Here is a 25,453-nt window from a genome sequence, read left to right as displayed (position 1 = left end):
TAAATAAAGTATAACACAAACATTTTCTTTAGGGGATTAGAGTCAACATATTAAAAAAATATTATAAAAGTTTAATTACTCTTTAAAGGGTTTGAGTAAAAAAGTAATTGTGATAGGCAACTGTTGACTTATATTGGGTGTTACCTTGGATAAGCAGTCCTACCCACATCCACAATCATAACTGCAAGGATAATCAAGAATCCCTAACGATTGATACATTTAAAAATGAACAAGTACAAGCAGTGGATAATTGTAGAAAGCCGTAAAATAAGAGAATCAGCCACTTTAAAGGTTTTATTCACATTTATTTGAGGTATTTGACAGATTTGAATACAACCACCACACCTCAAAAACATAAAGTCATTGTAATAAGGGTTTTCTGCAGATATTGTTGCTGCAGATCTTTTCTAAGATCTTAGGTCTGAGCTGTTCGGATATATTCTACAAGCTTTGCTAACGTTTCTAACATTGTGCTAAGGTAGACCTTTAAAGGGAATGTGTCATCAGAAAATTACCTGTTATGGTTATGATTAACACAAATGGCCAAAATGTGCAAGCCTTTTGTCCTATCTGCCCTGCATTTGGATGATTTAATGTTGGATTCAATAAAAGTTACTTTTTAGGTGGCTGTTGTGCTGGAATCACTTCATTTTGATCATAAAATGACCTATTATTTAAATCAAGTTTTTATGTTAAAACATTTTTTTTAGATTTTTCCTTGTCACTATGTATCTGTATTAACAAAATATTCTAAAATCATGTAGTTTTTGCATTGGCCAATAATCTTAAAATATATCAAGACCTTCTATTCCTTGAGAGCAGCCACATGGACACAATGGACAGGAGGAGATCTCAATGACTTCCATGTGAGATTTCTCTAGGAATGTGATATCACCTATTGTGAATGGTGGATCTGTCATTGTAATTCTGCCTGTGATGACAGTGCCATGGCTACTGAAAAGTTACTTGTACAGAACAGGAAGTCTTGACTTATCAGGCCTAGTGGCCAGTGCGAAAATTGCGTGATTTTAGATTTTTTTTAAATATAGACATTAACATGGAAAATTAAAACAAAAATCCCCAAAAATATCTTTAACATAAGAATGTGGGTAAGAAAGTAGGCAATTTTCTGATGATACATTCCCTTTAAGACTTTGGCAATGAGCAGCCAAACTCAGGGGCTGCACGCTGTATGAAGTGGTAGTAGTCATCAGCAAAAAGTAGTATGTTTTTCCATTTTTTTGCAGTGTTTATCTGGCAGTAACCTTATGTGTTACTTCTTTTTTATTATCACCATTTTGAGGTTCACATTGTAATTATTTAATAGCAAGTCCTCCAGTATTGGTAATCAATATATTTTTTTTTTATCTGGCTCATTAGGCTGGGGCTCTCTAGTGGTAAAAGCGCAGTAAAACAGCTTCATTGTGGGAGAAAAAAAAGTCAGAGTTGACCTTGCTAAAACTGTAAAAAAAAAATCCCTGACATGGCAATTTTACTGTGATTTGTACCTGGTGCCAAAGATCGCCAGCCTGAAGGATTAAAATGAGCACTTTAGATGTAAATTGTGTATTTTCCTTTAAAGGAAACTATCAGCAGTGTTTTCCTGCCTACTGACAGTCTCTCTCATTACAGAGGAGGATATATTACTTTGAAGCTCTGTGATGTTTAATAGAAAACTTAAGTTTTAAAAAAAGCTGGGCCCCGGAGAAGTGTCCCCTTTGGTTTCTCCCTGCCTTGACTTTATTTGATTGACAGGTCTCCCGCCTTTACGCAAAGAGGATGTCAATCAAGCGGAGCAGGGTGTGGAGAAGATGTAGGGGAGCGGCACACACATGTCCCCATGCCCAGCTCTTTTTAAAATATAGTTTTTTTGTCTAATACCACAGCATTTCAGATGACAACCTAGTTCTCTGTAAAGAGGGAGCCTGTCGGCAGGTAGCATGAAACTGCTGACTGTTTCCCTTTGTTAGATTTATACTTTATTTGTTAAATATATACATGATGCAATTGTACATCCATGATTTGTACAGTTCCCTAATATTTCCATTTCTGCAAGACATGGATACTGGCTTCCAGTGCTCCTTGTTCAGCATCATAAACCAGTATAAATATCAGTATATCTGTCCCTAAACAGGTGCACAAGAACATATCCAGTGGATCACTACTCTAGAGCGAAACTGAGATTGCTTAAATAAGAAAGAAAAATGAGGTGGTACTAAATAAGTTATTCCTCTCCAATCCCCAATTTAGGGCAAAGATAATGCTTTAAACAATTCCCATTAAACTGGCAATTTCCTGTTGTTAGCCCTCTGGTCCAGCAGGACTAATGGGGAGAAGATCAGAAACATAGATGCACTTTGATAATAACTACAAATATCAATTTTTTTGGGCAAAAGTTGCTTAAAATAAGACTCTCTTAAAAGGGCATATGTCAGCAGGATCAACCCAATTAAACCAGCCGTAATGCCTGGTAGGTCAGATCCTCCACACATTTCTTCCTCGATCTATTGATACCTTGAGGACCGAGAAGGGCAGGTTCTAGCACCCTGGCTTCTCTCTTCCCTGGACACATTGCCCTTCACCTGGATGCCTAATCTTGTCAATCAAGTGGTGAGCGGAGTGTCCAGGGAAGCAGAGCAAAGAAGCCAAGGTGCCCCAGATGGCTATGGCCCATCCTCAGTGAACGTAATCCCTAATTTGCATATTTAAAAAAACATATTTCTCCTAAACGCAGAACTGGATTAGGGGGGAGAAAGTTATGTTTTTAAACAATAGTGTCCGCCCTACTAGGCGTTATAGCTGGTTTAATAGGGTTGATCCTGCTGACACGTGCCCTTTAACACGAAAGAAGCAATGTAAAATTAGCACTTATGTATACACATGTACTTCAGAGCCTCGTGCACAGTACCTATTACAGCTCAGTCATTCTCCAAAGCTTCTGCCCCTTGTGTGCCTCTCATTTCATACAGGGGCATTTTTATCCAAACAAATAATTTTAGGGGAAAATGTATTGTTTTTAAAATACTTTCTTTCCTTTTATGATTCACACCTGATTTTGGTTTCAAAAACTGCATAAGAAACGTGTATGTGTGGCAGCGCCCCTACAGTACGGCCACACAGTTTTTTGGAGGAGGTTTTGAGGCAGATCTTCCTGCAGGATTTTCAGCCAAAGCCAGAAGTGGATCCACCAGGAAAGAGAAGTATAAATCCTACTCCTTTCAAATCCACTTATAACTTTGGCAAAAAATCTTGCAGATCAAAACCTCATCCGAAAACCTCTGCGTGGCCGTACGCTTAGGTTTTCAGAGCCAACTGAAATCTGTTGAGGCAAAGGGAGCAACTAGGAGGTCCATCCACAAATTTCTTTTATACATCGTTCACAGCATTTTTTACTGCACAGTTGTCTGAGATAGGAATACTAAGTTTTAAATATTGGGTGGGTGGCTGTCCCGGTATTTACTTATATACACCATTTGCCCCCCCCCCCCCCCCATGTCCACAGTTATTGAAGACATACCAAGGACAGTCTTTGGAGCTTTTCATACTGCTGTGCCATCTTACTTTTGCCTTTAAGGATATTGGTAATTTCTACAGAACTAAAATGACCAGCAAAAAGCTGGATGAGATAAGACTTTGGGTTTTAAAGTAGTTTGAGTCTCCTAGTTTGAGCCCCTTGTCATCAAATGTTATTGCATGGTACTGGCTGTCACCTCCAACCAGTATAAAGTCTGATTGAAAAGTATAGTCTATACATGTTCTGTACAGTCCCACTATCTGTAGCTTCAGTCCAGAATCTTGCATCATGACATTCAACGTGTTCTTCGGAGATGGAAAGCAGCTATTGTCATCACAAGAGTCAAAATCAATACGTTTCCTGTTCCAAATATGCTGTTGGCCGAATTACCCGGTTTGATTGTGGGAGGTTTTGGTGCTGGGATGAACAGAGCTGCCCTTGCCACATTAGATGGCTCTGACTTCTGATCTGCCTTGTCTATAGCGACCAAGGCAAAATATATAATGGTGCCATTCTTGATAGTAATATTCTGAGGAGTAAAACTAAATTCTTCTCTTGAACCAGATGGTGATGGTGTAAGACTGGAGATGTTGATAGCGGTGCCGTTTGCAAAGTGGTCCACGAGCTCCTCGCTGCTGAGACTCATTCGTAAATCATATCTGGTAGCTAGAAAATGAAAAAATAGAAATGATCAAAAGCTATTCTAGTTACCGTCATATATTTCATGTTGTTAAAGGAGTTTTAAGAGACTTTACTACTCCTGACCAATCCTCTGGATAGATCATCAATATATGATCAGTGGGGGTCCGACACCCAAGGTCAGCTGTTTGAGAAGGCAGCTTTCCCTAGGTCATGTGACATCACGTTCATTGGTCACATGAAGTGAAGGTGGCTGAGCTGCAATACCAAGCACAGCCTCTATGAAATGGATGGCGCTGTGCTTGGTGAGAAGGGAGAGGGTCTCAGAGCTACTGCAAACAGCTGATCGGCGGTGGTCTTTAGTGTCGGACCCCTATAATCAGATAAACTTAAAGAAGTGAATGGGAGCACACCGCGCTTGTTTGGCCACATTGCTTTTGTTCACTTTAAAGAGGGGCTGATGGAAGCAGCTGAGCCAGTACTTGGCTATTTTCGTCAGCCCCATAGAAATGAATGGAGGGTGGCCCCGCATGCTCAGTTTACGAGATAGGTGCGGGTCCCAGAGGTAAGACCAGTACCAATCAGACAATAGGGGCATATATTAGCGATATGTCCCCATTGTCTGAGATAAGAATACTCCTTCAAATCATATTTAAAGTTTTAAATATTGGGTGGGTGGCTGTCCCGGTATTTACTTATATACACCATTTGCAAAACTCATAATACCAATAGGGTGACATTCTTTACAAGTATACCACTGTACTAGCAGACATACCTAGTACAATATCCACATTACACACGTCCATCATGACAGTGAACACTTACCATTTCCTTTATCTTCATCATCACCGGTTGCTGTCCAGCTCAATTTAACTTGCATGTCTTTAATGACTGCTTCCAAATCAGTGATTTTGCTAGGCTTAAAAACATCTGGTAAGGGGCCGGACGGCACGTTTGACACTACAAAGGCACCCCCTGAAGCCGTACGGCTAAAATTTCCCAAATTCAGATCATCAATTGTAACTTTTGGTTTTGGTGGGTTAGAAACCAAGGTACCTGAGAAAAGAGAGAAGTCAGTTAAAGGTGACAGAAGGTAATGGAGCATTATTCTCAACCTACAACAGCTGGGTAGAGTTGGAGCGAGAGAGTGAAGCAGCATGGTGTGGTGAGGGAGCGTTTTCTGCTGAAGGAGCTTTGGGAAAGTAGCTCAGAGAGCAGCACACTCCTGATCTATATAACAGGACTTAGTACCTCTGAGAGGTAAAATGGAACCAAAGACCCCCTACTCAGCAAAACGGGTCACAGGATACCTCACTCTCACAAGAAACATAACTGAAGCTGATAGAAACCAGACTGAAACCAGAGAATAGCACAGCAGCAGAGAGAGAAAGCAAAGTATTCAAATGTACCTGCCTGTTTACCCTTAGCTTGCTGGAGCCAAGAGAAAGATTAAGTATTGTTTGGATGACACAAGTTTATTCAAGTAAAGACAGTTAAACTTCACCAAGTCTGGACTCAACTTACTCCACCAACCACAACTCCTTTGTTTCTGCAGAGCCTAACCCTGGGGAGCGACAGTATCCAGGTAGGAGCACCGTGACACAAACTATTAGGGCCACAACATATCACTCGGCATTCCTATACACTGAGACCCCATCGCCCTAGGGGGCAGCCTGTTGCATCGCCACCTAAATCCTCATCTGATATGTGACAAGTGAACACAACCTTATGTGTAAGACTATCTTGCTTTGCTAACTGTACTCATATTTTATGTTCTCACCACAATGAAAGTTAGGCCTCATGCACACGACCGTTGCGTGCACCCGTGGCCGTTGTGCCGTTTTCCGTTTTTTTCTGCGGCTCCATTGACTTTCAATGGGGCCGTAGAAAACTCGGCTTGTGCACCGTTTTTACACCGCGCCCGTGACCCGTGTTTCGAGGCCGTAAAAAAATATAACCTGTCCTATTTTTTTCACGGCCAACGGTTCACGGGCCCATTCAAGTCAATGGGTCCGTGAAAATCACGGATGCACACAAGATTGTCATCCGTGTCCGTGATCCGTGTCCGTTTTTTCCTATCATTTCAATGGCAAACTTGACTTAGATTTTTTTTTCATCTTTCATGTCCGTGGATCCTCCAAAAATCACGGCAGACCCACGGAAGAAAAAACGGGCACGGATCACGGTACAACGGAACCACGTTTTGCGGGACGTTAAAAAATACGTTCGTGTGCATGAGGCCTTAAAGGGTTTGTCCCATGAAAAATATTCTACATTTTTCAAACTAGCACCTGGATCTAAATACTTTTACAAATGCAATAAAATGTAAAATGTGTTATAGCTACTGAGTTATTCCATAAAATGTATCTGTATAGTGCCACCTTCTGTTTGTTCATTTCCTTAATTCTCTGTCCACCTCACGGACGTGGTCGCACATGCTCAGTTCCATCGGTCAACTGCCACCAGCTATATTTACTGTCAGATGCTGTGACAATTACAGGATGAGAGCCGCAGCAGAAGAGACATGCCTCCTAGGCTGTGATAGGGAAAGAGCTGCAGCAGAAAGGACATGTCCCCTGAGCTGTTATAGGGAGAGAGCTGCAGCAGAAAGGACACCTCATAAGCTGTGATAGGGAAAGAGTTGCAGCAGAAAGGGCATGCCCCCTGAGGTGCTAGTTTTAAATCTAGCAGAACATTTGAAGCAATAAATAGGGAGATCTCTGGATCCATGTGAGGTACAGGGCTGGTTCTAACTTTGTTAGAAATAGTTTGTCATGTACTATAGGATAGTTGATTTTCATTTTTACATGAATCATGGAATAATCCTTTAACCCCTTGCCGTATGCATAATGATAAAAGAAGACCGTTTGATAAAATAGAACATTTCCTTCCATAAATAACAAGCTCATCTCATTAATGTTTGCATTTACATAATGATAATCTTACCATTTTCAACATAACCAGGGAGGTATAGCGCCCGGCTTTTTGGTAAGGTGGTTTTGCCGTCTTTGTCTTGACTCTCAACACGTACTTTTAAGTTATATCTGCCATTTCCAGTGAAGTCGGTGAAAAATCTGGAATATATGCCATCATCTTTGATAATATCGGCACCTTCAAGAAAAGCAGAGTTTAATTAGACACGTTATAAAACGACAACATATGGAACACATGGGGCGGTCATTTACTATACTGAAATATATCTAAATTAGGTGTATTTTAAGTGCAAATGGTGATGCAACGGTTAGTTGTACCGCAATCTGCAACTCCGCCCCGCTCACACCAAGTCTAAAATTGCAGGCGTGGCGTAGGCCCGTGTCATTCACCATTTTCTACGTCTGTTTTAGGCATAGAAAAAGGTCTAAAAGTAAGGCTACTTTCACACCTGCGTTAGGTGCGGATCCGTCTGGTATCTGCACAGACGGATCTGCACCTATAATGCAAACTATTGTATCCGTTCAGAACAAAGTCAAAATGGATCCGTCCTGATTTACATTGAAGTCAAAGGGGGACGGATCCGTTTTCAATTGCACCCTATTGTGTCAGTGAAAACTGATCCGCTCCCATTGACTTACATTGTAAGTCAGGACGGATCCGTTTGGCTCCGCATCGCCAGGTGGACACCAAAACAGCGTTTTGGTGTCCGCATCCAGAGCGGAATGGAGACAGAAAGGAGCCAAACTAATGCATTCTGAACGGATCCTTATCCATTCAGAATGCATTGGGGCTGAAATGATCAGTTTTGAACCGTTTGTGAGATCCCGGAAACGGATCTCACAAACGGAATTCAAAACGCCAGTGTGAAAGTAGCCTAACACAGCCCGGAAGCTGTCTTACATTTAGAAGTTGCACTCGTCTAAAACGCCGGTCTTAATAAATGTGCCCCATGGAGTTGTACATAAGACTGCAGTACCACTAATAACCAGCAGATGACAGCAGTAACTATACAGTCAAACCATATTGTTAAAAGTTGTATTTTTCTAAGAAGTAGACGCTCTACCAAAAAAGACTACATGTTGTAACATAGTCACCTTCCAGTTCTGCTGGATCCCCTCCACCTGTTGAATTTGATACTGTATGTCTAACTGCGTAGGTATTTTATATATCAGTCATTTCCCACTGGAGGTGATTTTTCCCAGCCCATTTCACATGAACAAACATGAAATAATATTGTATTACAAGAACTAACCTGCACCATTGTCCAAAAGCTGCAGAGTTATCACTTTTCCAGTCTGTGGCTCAATATAAGCAGTAACTTTTGCTCCCAAAACTGGAGCGAGTCCTTGGGTGACTGTGGCGTAGATAATCATTGGAGCAGGGAAGGTGTTTGTGTCAGCGTTCATGTACGTTTCAGCAATGATCGGGGGCACGTCCGGATTCGCTGCTCTGGAATTTACTGTCAAACCGAGAACTTGATCTGTATGAGTATTACATAGGCTGTATTCCCAGTCTCCTGGCTAAAATGAAATACACACAGTTTGTTTAGATACAGTAGATAGATAGATACCGGTAGATAAGCAGAATTTGGCAGATTAAAAGTTCATATTCACACTACTCCTGATGAGAAAAGCTTCACAAAAGGTATGATTGTACTGCTCTTCCCAACCCCTGCCTAGAGCTATCAGCAGTTCAGCATGGTCAAAACTGCTGAAAGACTCCCTACAATGTGAAAACAATTTTAAATATCTATTGTTTGAAAAAATATAACCCCCCGCATTTACAGGACTATAGACTGCTGTGGTCATTTTGATAGCATGGATAATTAAAATGTTGTTTTTTTCCCCCTTAGGTATGTTATGGACAGAGAGTACTTGTATGAATTGAACTCACTATCTGGATGAGTATCTCCATCTGATACTACAATTCCTAGCATGCTCCATTTATTTCTATGAGAGTTCTGAGAAGAGCAGAGCAAGTATGCATGCTGGGAGTTGTAGTTTACAACAGCTGGAGGGTCGGAGGTTGCCTACCCCTGTAAGGGCCAAGTCACAGTCTTAGGCCCCCTGCACACGAACGTGTGCACCCGGTGGTCGTGCTGTGGGCCGCAATGCACGAGCACAGTCCGTGGGGCAGCCGCAGCGGATCGCGGACCCATTAGTTTAAATAGGTCCGCGATCCGGCCGTTCGGCAAAAAGATAGGACATGTTCTATCTTTCTGCGGAACGGAAGTACGGGACGAAACCCCACGGAAGCACTCCGTAGTGCTTCCATAGGGTTCCGTTCCGTGGTTCCGTTCTGCACCATTCCGCATCTCCGGATTTGCGGACCCATTGAAGTGAATAGGTCCACATCCGTGATGCGGAATGCACACGGAACGGCACCCGTGTATTGCTGATCCGAAAATGCGGTCCACAATACGGCAACTGGGCGCACACGCCCATGGGAAAGAGGCCTTATATGCAGATGCAGGGACAGGATCTGTGCACAGAATCAATCACATTCGCCTTAAGAACGTATTCACACTACAGCTTTTGTCTTTTGTGTGCTGTCCGTTTTTAAGAAGGACAGCACATGGACAAGCCAATCAGTTTTTTTTATTGTGCCCACTTTATTTTGTCCTATTCGGGTCTGTTTTCGCGGACACCATAGCCATTTCTATTGTTGGGATTAAGCATGTTTTTTTTTTCACCGATCCGTTTTTTTTACAGACGCTCATGTGAATTAGGTCTATTGTAGGTGAAGGAGGAGAAGTGACAGGGTGTAGTGTGCGGTTACCTCTGCTGTGCCTGGGATCATGAGTCGAGCTGATTTTGAGGTAGTGTCACTGACAAATTGGGCGTTCTTATATTCTTTTCCTTTTGGATCTTTTAGTTCAATGTTCGGGAGCAGACTGCTCCATGTCACCAGAAAGAAAGTGTCATTGCCCACTGTGCTGTCTATGGACACTTTCCCAGTCAGACATTTATTTGTTTGGATTGTTGTTGCAGTACTTTCAATCTATTAAGAGGAGAAGATGTAAAAATACAACATTACATTGTAAGAGAAGACTATAAAATAAACTAGTCATGTGTCCGATATCAGCCCAATCTCAGTACACGGCATTTTAAAAACAGCAACTTGGCAAAACCTTCTGCAAAATCATTGCTGCTTTCGTCTAGAAAAAGCGCCACCCCATCTGCATTGGTTGTGTCTGGTACTGCAGCTCAGCTCCAAGGAAGTGAATGGAACCGAGCTGCAATACCAGACGCAACCCATGGGCAGGTGCAGTGCCATTTTTTGAAAAAAAAGCAAGCACGTTTTCCAATCCTGAACAACCCTATTAATAATTTTAACTATTATAGGTCAGGCCATTATTCCATACCTGAATGGATTGCTGTATAACATCTCCGCTGCTGGATTTGATCCCACTGAACGAGTCAATCAAACCATTTGCATCAACGTTATCAGAGGCGTAAAGTTTTAAGCCCCCTGTGGACAGATTACATGTAATTAATTATACAACATATAACATTTTTTTTATATATATATACAGAGAGAGAGAGAGAGAGAGAGTATATAAAATTGGGAATATTAAATGTGTTTTAATGTCAAATTTGGAAACAGAAATCGGACCAGTTTTCAGTAGCAGAAAATTTTTGCATCAAAATCTGCCGCAACTGAACTCTCTGTTGTTTTTGGCAAAATACACAAATATCTTGGAAAACTCATTGTACGTGATTGCAAATTAGGTGCTGAATCATTCTTTCTTTTAAAGGGAACCTGTCACATTGAGCATGTTATAGACGGGGGTGCACCTAGCCTTTCTGGTGTCTGAGGCGAAAACTTAAACGGTGCCCCCCTCCTTCCCCAGGCCAATTTCTTAACCTAACCCCTTTACCACAATGAAAGCGCCCATTGCCCATGGCCCTTCCGCAGCCCCCTCTCGCCCCTACCTGAGGCGATCTCCTCACCTGGCCTCATTGGTGGTGCACCCCTGGTTATAGAGCAGGAGGAGCTGAGCAGGTTGGCATGTCATCTTATGGGAAAACATTCAGACTTTATTCAAACTTTTATTTCATTCATTAAAATTCTTGCTTATTCTTTGCTTTTGAAGTCCAGGAGGCGGTCCTATCAGTGACTGACAGCTTTCCCTCTATGACTGTGTATACAGATGTAGCTGTCAATCACAGATAGGACCGCCCCCTTGCACTTCAAAGCCCAAAATGAGTAGGGATTTTAATGAATGAGATACAGGTTATTCTGGATCTTTTCCCATAAAATGATATATTCAATCTGCTCACCACCAACTGCTCTATCACCGGCTGCCTTATTTTGTATTTTCATGGTGACCGGTTCCCTTTAAAAGGAGCAACGCACTGCCAAATAAGTAAAACTGTAACATGCCGTATGTGTGTTGAGTTTGTGGATATGATCCTTTTCAGTTGAATAGGCAAATGTGAATTTATGTTTACAATTTACTTGCGGATTTACAATGTTAGGGCTCGTTCACGCGAACGTATTTTACATTCCGTATACGGGCCTGTTTTCCGCGTTCCGCATCCGTTGCTCTGTTCAGTGGCCCAGCACAAATTATGAGTCCTGTCCTATTCTTGACAAGAATAGGCATTTCTATAATGGGCCTCCTGTTCCATTCCACAAATTGCGGAAGGCACGGGGACGGCATCCGATTTTTGCGTATCCTCAATTTGCGGACCGCAAAAAACGGCACGGTCGTGTGAACAAGCCGTTAAGGTCATGTGAATGTGTAGCAAAATGTTTCATTGACCATCTGCAGCATGTAGTCTGAGAGCAAACAGGAAATGCTCTGTACGTGAAACCACTGCCGACTAGTCAGAACAAAACAGAAAAAAAAGAAACCGCACTGTATGAAACACTGTAACGTACCTGTTATATCGGCTAGCCCTTCCAATCCTTTATCTGCACTGTTTCCCAAGGCAATGGTATGAATAACGGCACCGCTGGCTCTTACTTCCTCAAAGCAACTGCTGATGCCCGAGTCCTCTCCGTCAGTTAGCAGCACTATTTCTGTACCGTATGTGCTACCGTCCAGTTTTTTGTTTACCTAAATCAAAGGCAGACGCAGAATTTTTAAAAGGGAGTTTCTGATGGGGAGCACAACACAGCACAATTCTGCTGGACTCCTATATAAGGAGGTTTCCCTGTCCTCAGGATAGGTCATCAATATCAGATCCGTGGGGGGTCTGACTCCCTGCACCGCCACCAAGCAGCTGTGGTGCCAGAAACTATACAGTATATGGGGTGGAAGCAGGAGGCTCCATGTTCTCCATGTACTATGTAGGTTCTGGCACAGGTGTGATGCAGCATTGGCTCCTATTCACATGGGAGCTGTGCTGCAGTACCCCTGCATGGGTGTATACTGTATAGTATCCAGCACTGATCAGTGGGGGGGGTGCCGAGTGTTGACCCCAATCAGTCTGACATTGATGACCCATCCGAGAGGCCTAACCACTGAGAGGGAATTTCCAGGTTCTAGAAAACCTGTGGAAATTGACTAAGGCTACTTTCACACTGACGTTTTGGGAGGATCCATCATGGATCTGCAAAAACGGATCTGTTACAATAATCCAACCACATGCATCTGTCATGAACGGATCCATTTGTATTATCTGTAACATAGCCAAGACGGATCCGTCATGAACTCTATTGAAAGTCAATGGGAGACGGATCCGTTTTCTATTGTGCCAGATTGTGTCCGAGAAAACGGATCCGTTCCCATTGACTTACATTGTGTGCCAGGACGGTTTGGCTCAGTTTCGTCAAGCGGACAACAAAATGCTGCAGGCAGCGTTTTGGTGTCCGCCTCCAGAGCGGAATGGAAACTGATCGGAGGCTGATACATTCTGAGCGGATCCTTTTCCATTCAGAATGCAGTGAGAGCCCATGACGGAGCTCACAAACGGAAAGCCAAAACGCGAGTGTGAAAGTAGCCTAATGAACATGGCAGATAAGCACGTACTTTCTCATGCATGTTGTTTAGGCCTCATGCACATGACTAATTTTGATCCATGTCCGATCCGCATTTTTTGCGGATCGCACACGGTCCGATTCATTTCTATAGTTCCGCAATGAAAACGGACAGCACACGGATGTCCTCTGTGTACTGTCTGAAAATTATAGAACCTGTCCTATTCTTGTCCATTTTTTTTTTTTTTTTTTTTTTCCATATTTTATTAATTTATAATACAAAAAATCATATCCATATTACAATTATAATATTATAAAATCCTTCAGTCCGTACATTTGTGATCTACAACATCATCAAAAATAATTTCATACAAGTATCCAAGCTTATAGAAACAGCAAGAATACAAATGGAGATCTCACTTGCTGGGGGAAAAGCGGGATACGTCCGCCATCCACAGCCTAATAAGGCAAAGCAAACACATAAAGCATCCCTCTTGGCATATTGCTGTCTATACAGGGGAAAAAGTCCGGGGCCCGCAGCCCGGGCGGCCACCGGGGAGCGAGCGCGCACCCCGCGCACTCTCCCCCGAACATGGGTAGGAAAATTGACAGGATTGACAACCATGTAACCATTCATACGAGCTCACATTAACCGTACGTAGCGGGCCTACTGCAATCTTTGATTGCAAGCATTCCATAAAACAAGTATGGGGGGTCCAGCAGTCTTCTATCGCAATGAAAAAAGAACCTCTTACATATTTTACTGCCTCGTCCCCATATAGTTAAATTAAGAGTTTAATGCCCGACTTAACCGTACCTCACATGTATCCACCTTAGTGTCTCATATATAAAGGGACACAACTCGAGTATCACTCGGTGATCACCGGTGTTTATTCTTGTCCATTTGGCGGATTAGAATAGGCTTTGAAAATTGTGGGATGAACAAGGACCGCATGCATATTTTGTGGATCTTCGATTTGCGGACCGCAAAACACATACGGTTGTGTGCAGGAGGCCTTACTCTGACAATGCTTCATTCCCACTAGGTAATCCCTGTCCATAGGGTCTTTCCTATATATAGAAAGAAATATTGAAATGAAAATACCGTACCTCAAATCCCATGCGAACCCCAGCACAAATGTTTGTGCCACCATTTGCTATTTTTGGGAGAAGCGTCTTCAGTTGTTCACGCTGGAAGGTGTCAACAATTTTAACCAGTTCAGATTTAATTGCTGCAGAATTTTCAAAAATGACAATTCCAACGTAGGACCCGGATTCAACGATTTGCATGATGTACACTTCGGAGGCCTGGTACAGGCGGTTAATGCGGTCGTACTGCAATGCGGAGAAATAGATTAGGATACCAACATGGGCTATTTACTGATGGGTTTTCATGTCGTCAGTATAATGTACAGTTGTCAGTGATTTGGTAAAATGTGAAAATTCTTTAAAAAATTTAGGATTCCTCCTTATTAGACGTATAGGATAAATGGTAATTCAGTTCACAGCATGCCCACTCCCTATTGGTGTGGCAAGTCAGGATGACAGACGTGCATTACCACATACTGGTTTGGTAAAAACATTTCCAAAAACTGATATTTTTACACCGAGGCACACTGAGTTTTTTTTCTCTTCTTATGGATTCATGTTCTATTACATGATAGAGGTATGTGGTACCAAACAACATGAATAAACCGCATTATTCTCTTCCATATGTCTCAGATCTTGGAAAAGGGAGAGGGAAACGTACAAATATTAAGGGTACAGGTGCCACATAGCCATTAACAATAGAGACTGACTATACAATGCAGTCTTCATTAGTTAAACACAGGAGCACCGCTGCCCCTGATCAGCAGGGGTCCCAGGTGTCGGACCCCCATCGACCAGATACTGATGACCTATCCAGAGCAGGGATGCACCACCAATGAGGTGAGGTGAGGCAGCACCAGGTAGGGGCAAGAGCGGGGCAGCGGAAGAAGGATTATCTGTTTCTGCAGTATAGAATTGGGAAGCACAATGGGCACAGTATGTGGTGCGGCATAACCCTGTATGTTTTGTAGCGCTGTATGTAGTATGTCTTTAACAGTAGGGCTGGAGGGAAGGGGTTAGGTTAATAAATTGGCATTGGGGGGGGTTTCAGTTTTTGAAAAAAGATAGGTGCCCCCCTGATTCAGAGGATAGGTCAACAGTAAAAAAAAAAAATCTTGGAAACCCTTTTAAATAAAAGGCAGTTGTGGCCTAATTGGCTGTGCGGTTCCTGACCGATGCTGGCCGCGCCCTGACAGCTCACGACCGCGCCGTGTGGTCGTACCCTTAGGTTTCGCCTCTTCCTTATGCCAAGATTGAAAAAAAATACAAAGGAGGGAGCAAGTTTCCTGAACACCCTGTCCCTCTACTGCTGGCATATTGCATTTTTCCCTATGTGATCATATTAAAATGGCCGTGGGTCTCGTCAGAAAATCTTATTCTTGTGCATACGCCATTATTGTGAGTAGCGGCGCACGCACGAATATATATATATATATATATACACAATGACGAATGCGAACACGGGATTGAGTTGGGCGTCACAGTCAATAGCCAAAACCAGGAGTGAATTCAAAATCAGGGTTCAGATTTGTTATGGAGCATATTTGTGCACGCGTAGATACTCACAGTAACGGCGCATGCGCAAGAATAAAAAATTTCACGAGACCCGCAGCCAAGTTAATGTGATTGCCTAGGGAAAAATGCAATCTATTGGCAGTAGAGGGGCAGTCCCTCTACCACAGGTAAATTACTGGGATGAACAAATCGGATTTATAGGTAGCGTTACAAACTGATTCGCTTCATCACTAATAGACATTTTTCTCTGACTCTAACAACTATTGGTTGCCTTACTTTGAGACAATTAGTTTTTTTATGCCAGAATTGTGGGCTAATTTTGGTGCAAAATGGTAATCTTAGTCCCACCCCTTTTCCTACAAATCCCATCCCCAATCCCCATCCCTTGCCGAACATTACAGAAAAAAAGAGTAGAAACCCTAGACAAGACACATTTTTTTCCACTTTTATAACAGATCTTTGGCGCAGACACATTAGTAAATCTGGGCCAATGTGTAAGGAGGCCAGGCTGTAATGAGAAGTGTCTGCAGGGCCGGTGCAAGGTTTTTTGCCAACACAAGCGAAGCTACATTTTGGCGCCCCCCCCCCCACCAGAACTCAGTGGGGGTGATGTAAAAAGGAGGCCAGGACTGTGATGAGAAGTGTCTGCTGTATCGGCATGCATGTCATGTGAATACTACCCTACATTACCGTCATGTCAGGTGGATATGAGTTCACTTATTATGACATTAGGATAAAACGAGGACTTACCCCACCCATACTTCCAGAAACATCAAGAACCAAGGTGACAACTCTGTCCTTGTACTGCAGCATGGTGAACGTAGGGTCAGGGATGTTGCTGTTGTCTAACGGCGCACTTTGCTTCATGTCAGGAGAATTCATTATCACCTCCCATGTGCTCTTCTGGTTACACAACCTGTTTTGTTGATTGGGGGCTTCTCTATTATGAGATTGCTCATTGCAGAATGAATGGACCTGAAAAATGTATAAAGATAGATATTACCATGTGAAAAACAGCATAGAAAAAAAAATGCCTTTTTTGGGAAACAGTGTCACTCTTGTCCGCTATTTTAGCTCAGCCCCATTCATTGGAATCAAGAAAGTCATTTCCATACTTGGCTTCCTGACCCTGGCGTTCATTCAGTGAGTAACAATAAATCTCTTTAGTTTGGGCACTTACAGGTTCCAGCGCTTGTCCATACATAACGGATTCATGGACGTTTCGGTCCACCTTAGGATAAAATGCACATTCCTCTTCAAAGACTCCAGTTTGTTCATCTATTTCACAGTCTACTTTATCACATTTTGGTCCTATGCAAATATCAACTTTATTTACTCCACCCAAGGTCAGAGGACACCTGAAATAATAAAAAAAATATATATACATAATCAACACATTTATTCTTGCAGATTGTAAATCCACAGCTAAAATGCCTTCCGCTTCCCTGAGGGTAAGGCCACACGGTCAGGTTTCTACATGCAGTTCTGGAAGCCAGAATCAGGACTGAATCATAACAGGAGAGAGAGTATGAAGGACAGATAGGACTTCTCCTCTTTTTTGAATTCAGTCCTGGTTTTGGCTTCCAAAACTACACCAGGAAACCTAAGCATGTGGCCATAACCTAAAAGTACTTCTACCTGCTAAGGGTACTTTCACACTAGCGTTATTTTTCCGGTATTGAAATTTTTCTTTGTCCTAATGCATTCTGAATGGAGAGAAATCTGTTCAGTATGCATCAGGATGTCTTCAGTTCCGTCCCTTGTATGGAATTTGACCGGACAAAATACTGCAGCATGCGCCTAGATTGAAATCGATGCCAGCTCATAACTGCACAGTTATTATTTACGGCAGAAAACTGGTATAAATGTGCCTGGGCTTATGGCCCCGACCACACCATGCCATGCCCCCTATTACAAAAAGTGGCCAGTTCGGCTTCGAAATGGCACTTGCGCCTGGATTTTTTCCCGTCAAGGTCACATCCTTTATACCAACATTCAATATATCTTTTTATCTAGTTACCTTGTTGCTTCGACATTGCCTTGTTTACTGACATAATAGGGAATGTTTTCATTGTACTCATCAAAAACTCCCCATCGAAGGTGGGCCCATTCATGTACGAACACTCTTCCTGTGAAAAGAAATCACACATTTTAGAAACCGTCACTTTGTCTATAAGGGCCACACAGTCAGGTTTCTGATGCAGTTTCGGAAGCCAAAATCAAGAGTGGGTCATAAAAGGAGAGAACGTATTAAAGGAGAGAAAGTATAAAGGACGGATACGACTTTTAAACTGTATTCCTGGTTTTGGCCTCCAAAACTGCCCCAGGAAAGCTGACCATATGGCCGTACCCTAAGTAAGAAAGAGCGTCTCTCACTCTACAAGATTAGATCCAGTGAAACATATTAGATAGTTATCAGCTGAACCCACTGGTTTCGATAGGACCAGCCCACCATATGGGAGCCGACTGTCCATAACTGATATCAGGGGAAATAAGGTTTTCAAGTGCTCATTCCTTTTGTTCTTGGTACATAAGATCTTCACTCCTCTCCCTATTAAAAAAACATGCATGCTTGGCCAAACCATTCAATGTTATTCACTGTATCTGTATATCGCCACCTGCTGTTTGCTCTTTTTCAAGATTCTTTGCCCAAGTCACTGAGAAGGACGCACATGCTCAGTTCCATCTTTCAACTGCCACCATCTGCAGCAGAAAGGCCACAACCCCATTATAAAGGACATGCCCCCTGAGCTGCCAGCTTGAAATAAATCTAGAAGAGCAATTGCAGAAACGAATAGGCAGATCTCTGGATCTACGTGAGGTACAGGGCTGGTTGTAAGTTTGTTAAAAGAGACTGTCATGTAGGGGTCAGCAACCTTTAGCAATCCAGCTGTCGTGAAACTACAATTCCCAGCATGCTCCATTCATTTCTATGACAGTTCTTAGAAGCGCCAAACCAGTATGCATGCTGGGAGTTGTAGTTTTCCAACAGCTGGAGTGCCGGAGGTTGCCTACCCCTGTACTATATGATATCTGATTTTTTTTACATTATTTATGAGATAACCCCTTTGAAGGGAGGTCTACCTCACTAAAGAACGCTTTTAAATTTGAGTTCTCACTAGGATATAAGCATTGCCCATACCTAAAATAATCAACTTTTGTATTTGTGATTTTATTCAGACAATTTCTATGGACACAAGGTTTTGCAATGAAGGCTACAAATAGGTGCACCGTTCATGGCACGTCAGTTACCAGTAAATTTCCAGTCTGCAAATCCCATAATTATCTTTGCAGTTTATGAGCCATTTTGGTAACATTTAGTTTTTTTCTGTCCTCCTACAGTATTTTCCTAGCTGCGGTACATGCAGCCGGTATTCTGCTGAAGACAGATAACCATGAGGGGAAAAAAGATAAAGAAGTGAAAGTCTGCTTGCATCCGTTCCCATGCATGACTATGTGCCGTGCTCCCACCACCGGTTCTTCATTACCTATCCCTTTTTTAGTTTTTGCATCATATATACAGCTTTATTACATACAAATACTGGAGCAGATCATAGAGCCTTACTCCCCGACGCCAGTGCTCCACCCGATCTTTTCCAGTGCTGCAATGATGACTTCCCCGACCACCCTGTGTCATCTCTGCAGCCGGTCACTGACCTCAGCAGTCACCTGGAGAAGTCGGGGACGTCGTTGATGCATCATTGTAAAGTCCTGCGAGGAGCAGCATAGTAATGGTACTGGAATGGTGGGAAAAGTGAGTAACGCGTCTTTTGATATTTTAGCGCACTCTCTGCCTTTACCTAAATTTTTGTGGGTCTCGTAAACCCCATTAATAACATATATATATTTTTTTTACCTCTGGGTCCGTATATCCGCAGTATCTTGTCATTCAGTATAAAGTTTGGTGTAAGGTGAATGTATTTTCCTCTCTCTCCACAGCCACCGTATTGCAAGGTGTAAGGAAAATCGCCGTAAATGAAAGGATCAGCTATGATAACATCAGCCTGAGGACAAAAAGAACAAGTGAAATGTTACGGAGAAAGAATAGAAGCAGTGCATAATATAGCTAGGATTAGATCACGCTCAGGTGAAGTACCCCAGAAGGACTACTGCAGAGGGTTAATTGCTGCTAACAGAGTTAGGGCTCATGCACACGACTGTTGGCTGTTTTGCCGGTCTGCAAACTGCAGATCCGCTAAGCACAGATACCAGCCGTGTGCATTACGCACTTTGTGGAACGGAATGTCCGGCCCCTAATGGAACAGTCCTATCCTTGTCCGTAATGTGGACAAGAATAGGACATGTTCTATCATTTTGCTGGTGGCACGGAACGGACATATGGATGCGGACAGCACGCGGTGTGCTGTCTGCATCTTTTGCGGCACCACTGAAGTGAATAGGTCCGCATCTGACCTGCAAAAAATGTGGACAAAAATTACATTTGTGTGCATTGAGTTAAATGTGATTTATTTTAGGCAACCCAAATGGGTAACTTATTGGCAGCCCTGTTTAGGTTGCAGGGATGATGGACCGTGTCCGTCCCCTGGTTACTTAAGAGACCATTCTGAGTACAACCACCACCTTCAGAGCCACAAGTATAAAGAAGCTCCATTGCCTACAGGGTTCTGATGTGACTTCCCACCCAGCACATTTATCACTGGCACAAAATGGGTTAATGTACCATGTAATTAAAGGTCATGAAGGAGATCTGATATCACTGTGTGTGGTATGTGTGCCCGTGCTTGTGTCTGCGTGGTTTAGACTGATAACTGAACAACCATCATGTGATGGACGGTAGCTCTCCCATAAGGTCACAGAGGTCCAAATATTGGATAGCTGCGTTTATGGAACTAGGCTTTAGCCAGTAAACCGTTGGCTAAAGTATAACTCTACTTTTATTCCTAAATTTCACACCTTGGAAACAGAAGATAATAAAACGCTATATACGTAATACGCAGGTAAAACACAGCGTTTAGTATTTTTATGCTTGCGGTTTTAAAAACCGCAGTAGTGGAAAAAAGAAGCCGTCTGTCCAATCTTGACGTGGGTTCCGCGTCTGGAATTTCCATTGAACAAATGGTCAGGAATGAAAAGCATCACCAAAACCGCGTAAATAAAGAAACACGTCAGGAAAAAAAAACCAAATGCAAAAAAACCTGATGTGGATTTCGCACCAGGTTTGTTCACCTCAATACGTTGCCTGAATCTAACCTCAAAGTGATTTTCCGGGAGCACAATATTGATGGCAGATCTATATAAGGGTCCATTTAAACGTACGTAAGTGTTTTTCAGTCCTGTAAAACACGGATACCGGCCATGTGTGTTCCGCATATGGCTGGCCCTATGATAGAAATTCCTATTCTTGTCCGTGATTGCGGGCAAGAATAGGACACGCTCCATCTTTTTTGCGGAGCCGTGGAACGGAACTAAGGATGCGGACAGCACACTTTGAAATGAATGAGTCCGGAAAATTGCAGAACGGATGCGGAGCCAGAATTACAAACGTGTGAATGGACCCTAAAGGGAGGACTGATCGAGTCCCACATTCAGGATGCTAATAGCGGATCTGTGAAAATCCATTGTATAATGTGGTCACTTTCTGCATGAACAGTAACATGACATGGGCCAGGTTCCTGTACAGATTACTTACACGATGAGCTATCGGGATTCACTCCGATATTCCCTAATATCATTATGTATACGACTTACCTTGTCATAAGACTCTGTTTTCGGCCGGCCATATGTGCTGTTGCTGGACCAGGTATTGGGGATTAGAATTTTTGCACTCCTAATATAGACTCTATTTTCTGTAGCTTGCAACATATAGGAAGAAGCGTCCGTCACCATTTTCTAAAATAAAGAAATATTTTCAACCGTAAACCATTGAAACTGTCTGGTATCACAATCAATGCCTACAGACAGAAGTTGTGCACACTTATATATATACAAAATATAGGTAAAAGATAAAAATATAAAATAGAAATAGAAGATAAAAGTATATATTAATAAAAAGAGATGACTTACCTTTATGCTGTCGATGATCTTTTTGTTTTCAGGAATCTTTGGGTTTATTGCAATGATAATGTCTTCATATCCATTGTTTTTGAGCTTTACTAATGTGTCTATGGAGGAGTGTATCACTTGTAGCATAGAAATGAGAAGAAGGACCCCGGTGATCTTCATTGTCCCAGTTCTTCCAGCCTTCTGTGTTTAGTCAGGCTCCACTGAATTATGAAGTGAAAGTGTTCCTCTGAGCTTCTCTCCCTGAAGTGACCTGCAAGAACATTTTCGCAATATTACTTCACCTACTGTATTTTTTTTTTTTTTAAAGGAATTGTGTAATGGGGTTTTCCAGTTTTATGTAATGAATAGCCTATCTTCAGGATACTATGTGATCGTGGGGGTCTGACACCACCCACCCTGCTGATCAGCTGTTCTGCAAGAGCTTTGGTGAATGGAAGCAGCGCCTCAGTAACCAGCTCATTCCACTACACCTTGGATGGAGCTGTGGAGTTCTGGCAGAGACTTCTGGAACAGCAGATGTCAGACCCCCCACCACCGATCAGATAGTGACGGCCTGTCCTGAGGCTAGGTCATAACTTGTAAAATACCAGAAAACCTTCCTCATGTCCAGACCTGCAAAAAGGAAGCATACTTACCTGTTCCCTGCAAAGAAGTTAGGACCCAGTGGTGGTGAGCAGGTCTGCCCTGGAGGAAGGGGGGTTGCCACCCCACCTTCCCAAAAACTGGCCGACCCCTTTAGAGAATTATGCAACTTTCTAATATTTTTCAATTTTTTTTTTATCATTTTCAACATCATCTTTTATGAACTTGGATAAGTGGAACCTACCTGATAACAGGGCAGAGGTAACCCATAAGGAAAGAGTTATTCAAGCTGGTGCCTAAGCAATATCATTATTTATGGAGGCACCATGAGCATCAGGACCACAAGAATAGGAATCCTTGATGGATCTATGATGATCTAACTTTCTTATTAAGAGTATGTGAATGCATCCAAACTTCTAGTGCTTCCTCCTAGTCCTGCCAAACACTCTCTACATTCTGAATTCATGTCAGGTCGATTGCTGCTTAGGCAGGGTGCTGGCTGTCCTTAAAGAGACCAACTTTGTGTGGAGACTTAATGGCAATGGTACATGGGAAACAAATACACAGGTATCTCCGAGGGATAGAGAACCATCACGCTAGCTCCACTTTCTGGAAGTGGCTCCCCAGGAGGCAAAGTCTGACTTTTAAACAAGGCTTGGGACACAACAAAGGAACATAGCCAAGGAAATATGTCTTGTCTATTTTCCCTTGTCGTGTTCCAAGGCTTGTTAAAAAGTTGACATTTCCAGAAGGTGGCCCTTGCGAGATGGTTATGGTCGATTGCTAAAAACTCCAGTAAACAGTGTCCTGAGTTTGCCTTTATGATTAACGGTAAATTATGTCTTGCCTAATACCTGTGCTAAAGCAGTAGATGTGAGATAGCTTCAGGCCAGAGATGTCTCCATAACGGTTCACAATGTTCGGAAGAAGCACTTCTGGAATGCAGATATATTATGTGCCCTGAGGATATTGTACAAGGATCCTGTTTTACCATCACTATATTTGTAGCTTCGAGGATTATTTCTTGTAGTAACAGGCCCTCCAAAGACAATGCTGGGAAGGATAAGTGAAATGGAAACACTGATAGCATCTCCTCTGATTCAATGCGGGACTTTTGTTTTTCCACATGAGATCCCGTTTTCTAGATTTTATTTGCATGCAGGACTTTTTTTCCGTAAAAAAATAATGGATCTTGGACGGAAATGGATGCCTAATGGGCAACAGGATCTCGTATTTTATTTTTTTAAAGGATCCTTTTTTTTCTTTTTTTTGTTCTTCTGACAGATCAGAAGTACAGAAAATGAAACGGAGATGTGAACTCTCCCTAAATGAAACCTGAAAGTAACAATTGAATTTGCAGGAAGGGCAAGTTGTTCGATAACCCGGCCCCATCTTCTAGGAACCTCCTAAAACCTGTAATGCTTTTATGACGAATGGAAGACCAGGGGTATTGGGGTTAGTGATCAGGGTGTTGTGCAATCTGGACGCTTCTCATCCAGAGGTGAATGTTTTCCTGCACAGCGTGACCAGAATGAATTTGCTGTTATATGGCCTGGAACATGAGATGCAGTTTAGGAAAAGAAAGGGTGTGTAAAAGCACAGTCACACTCCAAAAGGAAACTGTGGAGTGGGTCATATGACTTGGTGGTAGGAAATTCCACCGTCTGTCAAAGCAGGGACACAAAGGAATTTTGTTCAACTGTCCATAATGATAAATGACCCACAACATGGTGTATCTAGGTGTTTCAGAGGATTCCGCACAAAGGAGCTCTTCATCAGATTCTACCTCTAGAACATGCAAATTCATTCAAACGATACAGGAAAACTTCCGTTTTTTACGGTGTCTTTTATGATATTTTTGTTGGATAAATTGCTGTATAAAATTGTCTAATTATGTATTAAAATGTGGTGCAAGCTGGTATTCTCTGTTATCAGGCGCCGTCTCAAAATCCTAATGACTGACCCCGGAGGGGGCTGCAGGGAATTACAGAGCGTCTTTTACTACAGTCTGTGTCAGGTACAGGCTTGTATTCTGCTGAAGGGGGCGTCCTTCCCCTGCCAATTATCAGACAACTGCTATCTGTTTAAGGGGAGCTCACATTATGGAATTGCCATTGTGGAGTTTTCCCAAGACTAAAAGCATCACAGCAACAGCTTGATGGCATTATCCTTAAAGGGGTTCTGCACTTTGTTTAAACTGATGATCTATCCTCTGGATAGATCATCAGCTTCTGATCGGCGGGGGTCCGACACCCGGGACCCCCGCCGATCAGCTGTTTGAGAAGGCAGCGGTGCTCCAGCAGCGCCGCGGCCTTCTTACTGTTTACCGCAGGCCCAGTGATGTCACAACTTGTATCAACTAGTGTGGGTGGGGCTAAGCTCTGTTCCCTTAAATGGAACTTAGCCCCGCCCAGGCCATTGATACTAGTCGTGACGTCACTCGGACAGCGGTAAACAGTGAGAAGGCCGCGGCGCTGCTGGAGCGCCGCTGCCTTCTCAAACAGCTGATCGGCGGGGGTCCCGGGTGTCGGACCGCCGACGATCGGATGCTGATGATCTATCCAGAGTATGGATTATCAGTTAAAACAAAGTGCAGAACCCCTTTAATGTACAAGCTTAGTTTTAGGTTACATCCACACATGCCTGAAAATTCTGCGGAATTTATTCAGCGGCGTTTATTCCATGCGTTTTTTGGCCCCAGAAATGTCAGCCTGTCCATTGCAAAGGATTCAGGGCATACTAGGGGGCACATGTATTAAGACCGGCATTTCAGTATAATAAATGACCCCTATATCTCCTTATGGAGAGTGCCTAATCGGCGTGAGGAGTCTTATAGGTCAGGCAAAGCTCCTCTGGAATTCGGGGAAGAGGGTATGCAAATGAGCTCTTAACAAGCTTGTCCCATTGCACAGGGCGAAATCCGCAGAGTAAATTGTAAGGCTGCAGATTTCAAATCCAATGATCAGGTGAATTTACCCTGGTTTTTGCACATGAGATTTCATAAAATCATCTCCCCTTGACCGGTACTGTACAATGCTGTGGATCTGCCACACAAAAGTCCACGACAGCGAATCCGCAGCATTTCAGTCATGTGTGGACGTGCCCTCAAGGGCGCATTCACACGACCGTATGTATTTTGCGGTCCGCCAAACACAGACCTGCAAAAAAAAAAAAATATGACGTCTGTGTTACATCCGTTTCTTTGCAGATCCATTGTAACAATACCTG

At 42.8% G+C, this 25,453-nt stretch overlaps 1 protein-coding gene across 2 annotated transcripts in view; it reads right to left on the bottom strand.

The window, feature by feature from the left end:
- Window positions 1–281: 281 nt before the first annotated feature.
- LOC122943023 (calcium-activated chloride channel regulator 1-like) overlaps window positions 282–25,453 on the bottom strand; it is a 60,438-nt gene continuing 35,266 nt past the window's right edge. For both annotated transcript variants that reach the window (XM_044300384.1, XM_044300385.1), the window contains exons 2-15: window positions 21,644–21,893; window positions 21,329–21,469; window positions 19,476–19,623; window positions 17,640–17,748; window positions 16,800–16,977; window positions 16,370–16,594; window positions 14,126–14,350; window positions 11,975–12,152; window positions 10,452–10,558; window positions 9,866–10,087; window positions 8,340–8,607; window positions 7,100–7,264; window positions 4,979–5,209; window positions 282–4,180 (exon numbers count right to left, since the gene is read on the bottom strand). In XM_044300384.1, coding sequence (XP_044156319.1) covers window positions 3,810–4,180; window positions 4,979–5,209; window positions 7,100–7,264; window positions 8,340–8,607; window positions 9,866–10,087; window positions 10,452–10,558; window positions 11,975–12,152; window positions 14,126–14,350; window positions 16,370–16,594; window positions 16,800–16,977; window positions 17,640–17,748; window positions 19,476–19,623; window positions 21,329–21,469; window positions 21,644–21,802 — 2,727 coding nt within the window. In that variant the 5' untranslated portion in view covers window positions 21,803–21,893 and the 3' untranslated portion in view covers window positions 282–3,809. The remainder of the gene's footprint in view (window positions 4,181–4,978; window positions 5,210–7,099; window positions 7,265–8,339; window positions 8,608–9,865; window positions 10,088–10,451; window positions 10,559–11,974; window positions 12,153–14,125; window positions 14,351–16,369; window positions 16,595–16,799; window positions 16,978–17,639; window positions 17,749–19,475; window positions 19,624–21,328; window positions 21,470–21,643; window positions 21,894–25,453) is intronic.

This window comes from Bufo gargarizans, chromosome 7 (genome assembly GCF_014858855.1).
Source record: "Bufo gargarizans isolate SCDJY-AF-19 chromosome 7, ASM1485885v1, whole genome shotgun sequence".
NCBI lineage: Eukaryota > Metazoa > Chordata > Amphibia > Anura > Bufonidae > Bufo > Bufo gargarizans.
Note: the sequence above shows the minus strand (reverse complement) of the source record. Positions and strands in the feature narration are given on the sequence as shown.